This window comes from Budorcas taxicolor, chromosome 10, assembly GCF_023091745.1.
Source record: "Budorcas taxicolor isolate Tak-1 chromosome 10, Takin1.1, whole genome shotgun sequence".
NCBI lineage: Eukaryota > Metazoa > Chordata > Mammalia > Artiodactyla > Bovidae > Budorcas > Budorcas taxicolor.
In genome coordinates this window covers 26548141-26556519 of record NC_068919.1, presented here as the reverse complement: position 1 = coordinate 26556519, position 8379 = coordinate 26548141, and the positions used below count along the sequence as shown (strand labels likewise).

Here is an 8379-nt window from a genome sequence, read left to right as displayed (position 1 = left end):
CAGTTTGTGTGTGTGTATTATCTTGTGTTTTTCAAATTTGCTGAGCTCTAATAATTCTTGTAGCTACCCCAGTCCAAGGTCAGGGGCGGTGGCCTGGAGGAGCTATGCCACGTCCAAGGAGCAGTGGCTGCGCAGACGCAGGAGGGCCTAGAGGAGCTATTCCATGTTGAAGGTCAGGAGGCGCGGTGGTGAGGAGATACCCCTTGTCCAAGGTAAGGAGCAGCGGCTGCACTTTGCTGGAGCAGCCGTGAAGAGATACCCCACACCCAAGGTAAGAGAAACCCAAGCAAGATGGTAGGTGTTGCAAGAGGGCATCAGAGGGCAAACACACTGAAACCATACTCACAGAAAACTAGTCAATCTAATCACACTAGGACCACAGCCTTGTCTAATTCAATGAAACTAAGCCATGCCCATGAGGCTGCCCAAGATGGGCGGGTCATGGTGGAGAGGTCTGACAGAATGTGGTCCACTGGAGAAGGGAATGGCAAGCCACTTCAGTATTCTTGCCTTGACAACCCCATGAACAGTATGAAAAGGCAAAATGATAGGATACTGAAAGAGGAACTCCTCAGGTTGGTAGGTGCCCAATATGCTACAGGAGATCAGCAGAGAAATAACTCCAGAAAGAATGAAGGGATGGAGCCAAAGCAAAAACAATACCCATTTGTGGGCATGACTGGTGATAGAAGCAAGGTCCGATGCTATAAAGAGCAATATTGCATAGGAACCTGGAATGTTAGGTCCATGAATCAAGACAAATTGGAAGTGGTCAAACAGGAGATGGCAAGAGTGAACGTCGACATTCTAGGAATCAGCGAACTAAAATGGACTGGAATGGGTGAATTTAACTCAGATGACCATTATGTCTGCTACTGTGGGCAGGAATCCCTCAGAAGAAATGGAGTAGCCATCATGGTCAACAAAAGAGTGTGAAATGCAGTACTTGGATGCAATCTCAAAAACGACAGAATGATCTCTGTTCGTTTCCAAGGCAAACCATTCAATATCACGGTGATCCAAGCCTATGCCCCAACCAGTAATGCTGAAGAAGCTGAAGTTGAATGGTTCTATGAAGACCTACAAGACCTTTTAGAACTAACACCCAAAGAAGATGTCCTTTTCATTATAGGGGACTGGAATGCAAAAGTAGGAAGTCAAGAAACACCTGGAGTAACAGGCAAAGTGGGCCTTGGAATGAAGCAGGGCAAAGACTAATAGAGTTTTGCCAAGAAAACACACTGGTCATAGCAAACACCCTCTTCCAACAACACAAGAGAAGACTCTACACATGGACATCACCAGATGGTCAACACTGAAATCAGATTGATTATATTCTTTGCAGCCCAAGATGGAGAAGCTCTATACAGTCAGCAAAAACAAGACCAGGAGCTGACTGTGGCTCAGATCATGAACTCCTTATTGCCAAATTCAGACTTAAATTGAAGGAAGTAGGGAAAACCACTAGACCATTCAGGTATGACCTAAATCAAATCCCTTATGCTTATACAGTGGAAGTGAGAAGTAGATTTAAGGGACTAGTTCTGATAGATAGAGTGCCTGATGAACTATGGACAGAGGTTCGTGACATTGTAAATAATTTGGTCCTTTGTAAAAGTGACTTTTTATACCGTGATATGCTGCCTTTAGGATAGAATGCAAGATATATTGTTCACTGGCTTAAGATATGTAGTGCACCAAATAGGAAGCATCCTAAATTTGAAAGTTGTTCACCTCCCAGTTGATAGAAATCTGACCATTAACTAGTCCATTCTACTACTCCATCAATGAGATGCTTCTGGTAAGTGTAGTAAATTCCATGCGTGTAAGCTTATTATCACACTTCATTTCCCATAAAATTATGTCCAGAGCCAAAGTTGCATGGGATACCATAGGAACAGCTAAGGCAGAAAGGTATTCTGTAAGTCCACAAATGGTAGTGCTAGCAGAAGCACCACATTTGGGAAAGAAAAATCAGCACAGTGTGGAGACAAATCTCTAATACTTGCAGGAAAGGTAGACAGTGAGTCTATGGAGAGTATGATGAGGTGTGGCACCATACAGGGAAGCTTTACATCTGCATGGGAAGTTTTGGCACTCAACAATATAGACTACCCATAGTGAGGGGGAGATTCACGTTGCTTCATCTATGCAGAGACTTCAACTATGCTTCTGTCAGCACTGTTTACTACCAATTAACCAGTCCATTCTGAAGGAGATCAGCCCTGGGATTTCTTTGGAAGCAATAATGCTAAAGCTGAAACTCCAGTACTTTGGCCACCTCATACGAAGAGTGGACTTGTTGGAAAAGACTCTGATGCTGGGAGGGATTGGGGGCAGGAGGAGAAGGGGACGACAGAGGATGTGATGGCTGGATGGCATCACTGACTCGATGGATGTGAGTCTGAATGAACTCCGGGAGTTGGTGATGGACAGGGAGGCCTGGTGTGCTGCGATTCACGGGGTCGCAGAGTTGGACATGACTGAGCGACTGAACTGAATTGAACTGAATAATGAATAGTATATGATACCAATAAAACAATACCAGGATAGCTGGGAAAAGAGGTTGTTTTACATCACAGAAGGAAGTCTTCTTGTTCCTGTATAGTGAATAATCTCTAATAGACTTTTACATGGGCAGTCTCTGTGTCCTTTCTGAAAAGTCCATCCATATATACTTCTCCTCAGACTCCACCGTAAAAAATTTATACTCGTGTTCTTTCTTAGGTCTGAAAGAAATCATTAGCCCTCCTCACAAATTAGTATGATCTGTACAATAGGCCATCTTCCCTTCCAAGAGAAGTGTACAACTAAAGGTTATTCCCTGACTGGAAGAAAGGCAAGATGGCAGCATAGGAAGATGCTGAGCTCATCTCCTTCCATGGACACAACAAATCTAAAGCTATATACAGAGCGGCTTTTCCTGAAGAAGACCTGAGGGGAGATTTGACAGCTCCTGCATAGAGATGAGGAAAGATGGAGACACAATATCCACGTGAATCCAACCTTATCCTCATTGTGATGTGATACGGAGGGTCATAACTGAGGGACTTAAGTGCAGACTCTCCCACCCTGCAGACAGTGACAAAACACCAACTTAAAGCCCATCTAGGCAATATAGGAAAAAAATTCACAGTTACTCAAATAGCAGTGACAAGAGGCCATGAACTGCTAGAGCCCTCTTTGAGGTCAGAGACATCAGGAAGCATCATGGGTTGAGTACCCTCAGAACCCCACCCTTGCCATTTATTTTCCCTTCACTCATACTACATAGCTGAACTCCTGAAGAGTCATAAATTCTTCAAGACATGAAGTATGTTTGAGGAGGCAACTTATAACTACAAAAGAGCGATTAAAAAGGGGCAGCAGTAAGGGAAGTCAGGAGTTACTGTCTCCAGAATGTGAAACAATTTCTATTATGCAAGCCAGCCAGTTTGTAGTATGCTGTATCGCAGCCCTAGCAAACTAGTACAAAAACTATTCTCTATCAGATGAGAAGTGATAGAGAATTTGCTTTGTTACTTAACTAAAAATTAAAAAAAATCTATTTGTGTAAGAATATGTCTCTTTTTCTCTATAAGTAGAAAGTTTATTTGGGATCTAATGCCTGTGTGTGTCTCTTCTTTTGATGTCTTGGTAAATCTGATTCTACTCTTGATCTGTAGGTAAGGTTGTAAATTTGAACATGAGAACTTTATGTGTGGCTGTACTTCTGCAATTGAGAAACTCATGTGAATGTGAAATAGTCCAACTCAAGGAGATATTAATAATTTTTGTACAAAGCCTCTATAAGAGGCTGACATGAATCAACAATAAAACAGCCATATTGCAAAATTTTTAAAATGAACTTCTACTCCTTTAAATTAGATTTTTCAGAAAATTTCTTATAAAAATGACTGACTGAGAAGTGTTTGTCTATGAAAATCCAACTTCACATAGTGAAAACAAATCTTTGGACAATTCAGATTCAGTTGATTATATTTTTAATAAAACAGTGAAAGATATCCTTTCCAACCTTACCAAGTAAAGATTATAAGACAAGCATTTAGAATTAGAAAAAATGCAAACTTATGTGCTCAATTTGAGTTATAATTCTGACAGCTCTGTAGTGGGTCTATGTAAACAAAATGTTTAATATCTTCAGCAATTTTAAGACCTTGGTTTACTATTAAACATAGTAATTAGTAGATATTTTTTGAATAAGTTTTGAATTATTCAAAGATTGAATGTTGAAACACTCAGTGGTGTGTGTGAGAACTTATTTACATCTTTATAGAGCGTCTATATCTTTTGGTCAAGTTACTGCTTATGTTCATTTTTGCAACTTTAAGAATATCAGTTATACTATCTATAAGAAAATGTGAACAGAATATGTGTGTGTCTGTTAGGGGTTATATTAGTGTGTTCATGAGTTTTGCTAGTTTACTAAAATGATTGTATATGACAGACAATTCTCCTTTATTCTCCTTCAAGAACTCTCAGTGGAATATAAATTGCTTATGTTGGTTATAAGTAATAATTAATATGGGTGACTGAGGATATACTAGAATTAACATGACCAAAGACTATCAAGGGGAAAAAGGGTACATTTATCCTAAGATAAAATGTTATTCCAGAAATTGAAAGTGGTTAGTAAACAACAAAACTGAATGGCTTCGATACATGCATGTAATCATTTTTAGTACTAAAGAATACTAAGTATAGACACCAAGAATCAAATGTATAATTTGCTTTAATAAGAGTTTGGTATATTAAAATTGTGCTAATCAAGGCATGATTTTTCTTTCACTACAAATAATGCACTGTGTTTTGAATAAAAAGAAGGTATTGTTAATGCGTACTTATAAAAGAAGACCTGAATGGATATAGAGAGCTATAGATGGTTTTTAGGAAACAAATTCTATTTGCTTTGGATATATATCATATAATTATATATGCATATACATAATTTCAAATAATGAGCTAAATTGAAGCAATGGTATATATTAGTTTTGACAACATTTGCACAGTAAAGGTTTGATAAGCTTATTTAAATAAATTTAGAAGTGCTATACTATTAAATATTATATTAAAGCAAGACTAGATTTCGGATATCTGTTAGAATGACGTAACACACTGATCTTGGTATTTATTCTGCTTTTAACTAGAAGCAGTGAATGTAATGCTCTACTTCTGTTTAATTTTCTTAGTAATCAGAGATTCTGTAAACAACTCACAAAGTGTGTTTTAAACAGTTCTTAGTAGGAAGAAAATGAAAGGAAAGCAAAATTTCGTAAATATAAATATTGCTACGTTAAACCTTAGTTCAGTTCTTTATGGGGATGGGATATTGTATGTACTACAATGTATACTATATTTCTTACTATGGATCACTGTCAAAAAGTTTGAAAATCACTTTTATAAGGGACCCTCTCATGCCTTTTATTTTCCCTTCAATCACACTCAACAGCTGAACTCCTGAAGAATAATAAATCCTTTTTAGACATGAAATGGGCAAAGGCAATGGCACCCCACTCCAGTACTCTTGCCTGGAGAATCCCATGGGTGGAGGAGCCTTGTAGCCTGCAGCCCTTGGGGTCACTAAGAGTCGGACACGACTGAGAGACTTCACTTTCACTTTTCACTTTCATGCATTGGAGAAGGAAATGGCAACCACTCCAGTGTTCTTGCCTGGAGAATCCCAGGGATGGGGGAGCCTGGTGGGCTGCCGTCTATGGGGTCACACAGAGTTGGACACAACTGAAGAGATTTAGCAGCAGCAGCAGACATGAAATGTGTTGAGTTGGTGACTTATACTAATTACAATAGAGCAATTAAAAAGGGACATCAGGAAGGGAAGTTAGAAGTGGACAGAGCAGCAAATGCAGAGCAGGGGGAAACAAGGAGGAGCAACAGGGTGGGAAGAAAGAAAAGGAAGAAAGGCCTGAGAAAGGAGAGGGAAAGGGAGAAAATTTTTCCTAGCCCAGAGCCCATAAGCCTAGGCTGAAGAAAAATGAAGAGGAAGATACAGGAAGAAAAAAGGAAGGAAATGTAATGGGTTCAAGAATAACGCTAATCACAGAGAAAAAACCTGGTGTTTCCCAGATCTTTTTATTCCAAGAACAACTTCTGTGACTTCTACCCAGAGTTGTGTGACCACTGGGTTCCTACATGTATGTTCTCAGACTGTGTGTTTGCTCTCGAAGAGTCTGCCCTCTTTTGCACAGCCTTGGCAGAGATCCAAGGAAGGGTAGAATGTGGGAAAGTTGCAGCATTTAATATGAAGACTCATTTCAGTCCTCATTTAGCAAGTCTCCTGCTAGGTGTTGATAGGAATTCCTGTCTCTGAGAAGGGTTCCTGTTAAAAGGAGAGAGACATGTTCTCTTCTCAAGGCCATAAAGAAGCTTACCTGTTTTGTATTTCTAATAGTTACTTCATATGAATATTATTCCTTAGGAACTGAGGCTCAAGATTACTATAATCTTTGATTATAAATACTTAATATGTAACACCTCTCTCTTTAGAAGTGAATGTCACTCCCTCCTAAGTGAAAGACAAAATAGACTTGATATCAGTGTGCATAATTAAATTAAGGTAGAACAATCAAAAGCTTCTGTCTGAGTTTGATCATCAGTAATGACTGTCAGTAATCAACAAGGGACCTTTACAATACAGGCATCACTTAAGAAATCTTTCTATTACTCACTAACTGTCTGCATACCCTCCTCATTGCAACCTTCATTTCTTGATTCCTGAGTGTGTAAATAACAGGATTCAGGAAAGGAGTGAGAACTGCATCAAAGATGGCCAGAAACTTATCCAGGTGTATAGAGGGAGATGGCCATGTATAGACAAATATCAAAGGACCAAAGAACAAGACTACTACAGTGATGTGAGCTGAAAGTGTGGACAGAGCCTTGGATGAACCTGTTGAAGAGTGTTTCTGAACAGTGAGAATGATGACAATATAGGAGATGATCAGAATGAAGAAGGAGCCAATAGAGATGAACCCACTGTTGGCTGTGACCATGGACTCTAGTTGGTTTATGTCCATGCATGCAAGTTTGATCAACCGAGGAAGGTCACAGTAAAAGCTGTCCAGCATATTAGGTCCACAGAAGGGTAAGTTTACCACAAAAACCAGTTGAACTGTGGAGTGGATGAGGCCGATCATCCAGGCAGACACTAAAAAGGAGATGCACAGTCGTGGGCTCATGGTGGTCAGATAATGGAGAGGCTTACATATGGCAACGTACCTGTCAAAGGCCATGGCAATGAGCAGCACCACCTCCACACCACCAATGACGTGGATGAAGAAGATCTGAGTGATGCAGCCACTAAAGGAGATGACTTTACGTTTTCTGAAAAGATCATAAATCATCTTGGGAGAAGTGACAGAAGAAACACCCATGTCAATGAAAGAGAGGTTGGCCAACAGAAAGTACATGGGAGAATGTAAGTGAGGGTCACAAGTCACAGTGAGTATAATGAGGGAGTTTCCCATCATGCTTGCCATGAAAAATGTGAAGGAGAACACAAAGAGGAGAAGTTGTATTTCCCAGGAGTTGGTGAGTCCCAGGAACAGAAACTCTGATACCACAGACTGATTTGCTCCATCCATGGACTTTGGTAGCATTATTATCTGAAGGAGGACAGTAGGAAAAATGCAAATTATAACAACTGTGTTGATGAATTTGAGGAAGAAAGGTCAAAGTTATGAAAGCCAATTTACATATTAGCATAAAAACTGATCTAAAATGCTCATGACCTCTAAACCGTGTTTACACAATAAAACTGGTGGCTGTTATATGCAAGCTGTTCTTGCCACCAACTTAGCCCTGCATTTAATACCCTTTCTTCCTCCATGGGTTGATACACTATATTACTCATGAGACACTAGAAAATAAACATGAGTAATATGCATTCAACCCCAAATCTTTTTGATTTTGGGTTCAAAACTATTATGATCTGCCCAGTCGTATAGCACTAATCACTATTGCAATGTCTTTGAAGCCTTATAAACCTTCATCCAGTAGAAAGATCTATCTCCTCCATCCTTGTCCCTACCTCTGGGAACACATTCATCTTCAATATTACTTAAATATTGATTGCATCTATGAAGTCTTGCTTTATTATTACTAGAATTTAAATTATTAGCATAACTACCAAATTTTCTCTGTATTTAATACCACTCTGCTTCCTTCTAGGGTAGATGCTATTATGTTATTCATGACATACAAGATTGGTCAACATGGGTAACAGGAATTCAACCTGAAATTGTTGACTTTTGGTTCAAAACTAATACAGGCTAGCTCCAATCACACATACTCTTCATCACTTCTTAATTCTTCCATCAACTTTTAAGAATACAAGCCTTATTCTCATAGACAGAGCCTTCC

At 39.4% G+C, this 8379-nt stretch overlaps 1 protein-coding gene across 1 annotated transcript; it reads right to left on the bottom strand.

Annotated features, from left to right (window-relative positions):
- Window positions 1–6662: 6662 nt before the first annotated feature.
- Window positions 6663–7616, bottom strand: LOC128053941 (olfactory receptor 4F3/4F16/4F29-like). Its single transcript, XM_052646448.1, has one exon. It carries the CDS (start codon window positions 7614–7616, stop codon window positions 6663–6665), a length of 954 nt encoding a protein of 317 aa, XP_052502408.1.
- Between the last annotated feature and the right edge of the window lie 763 nt (window positions 7617–8379).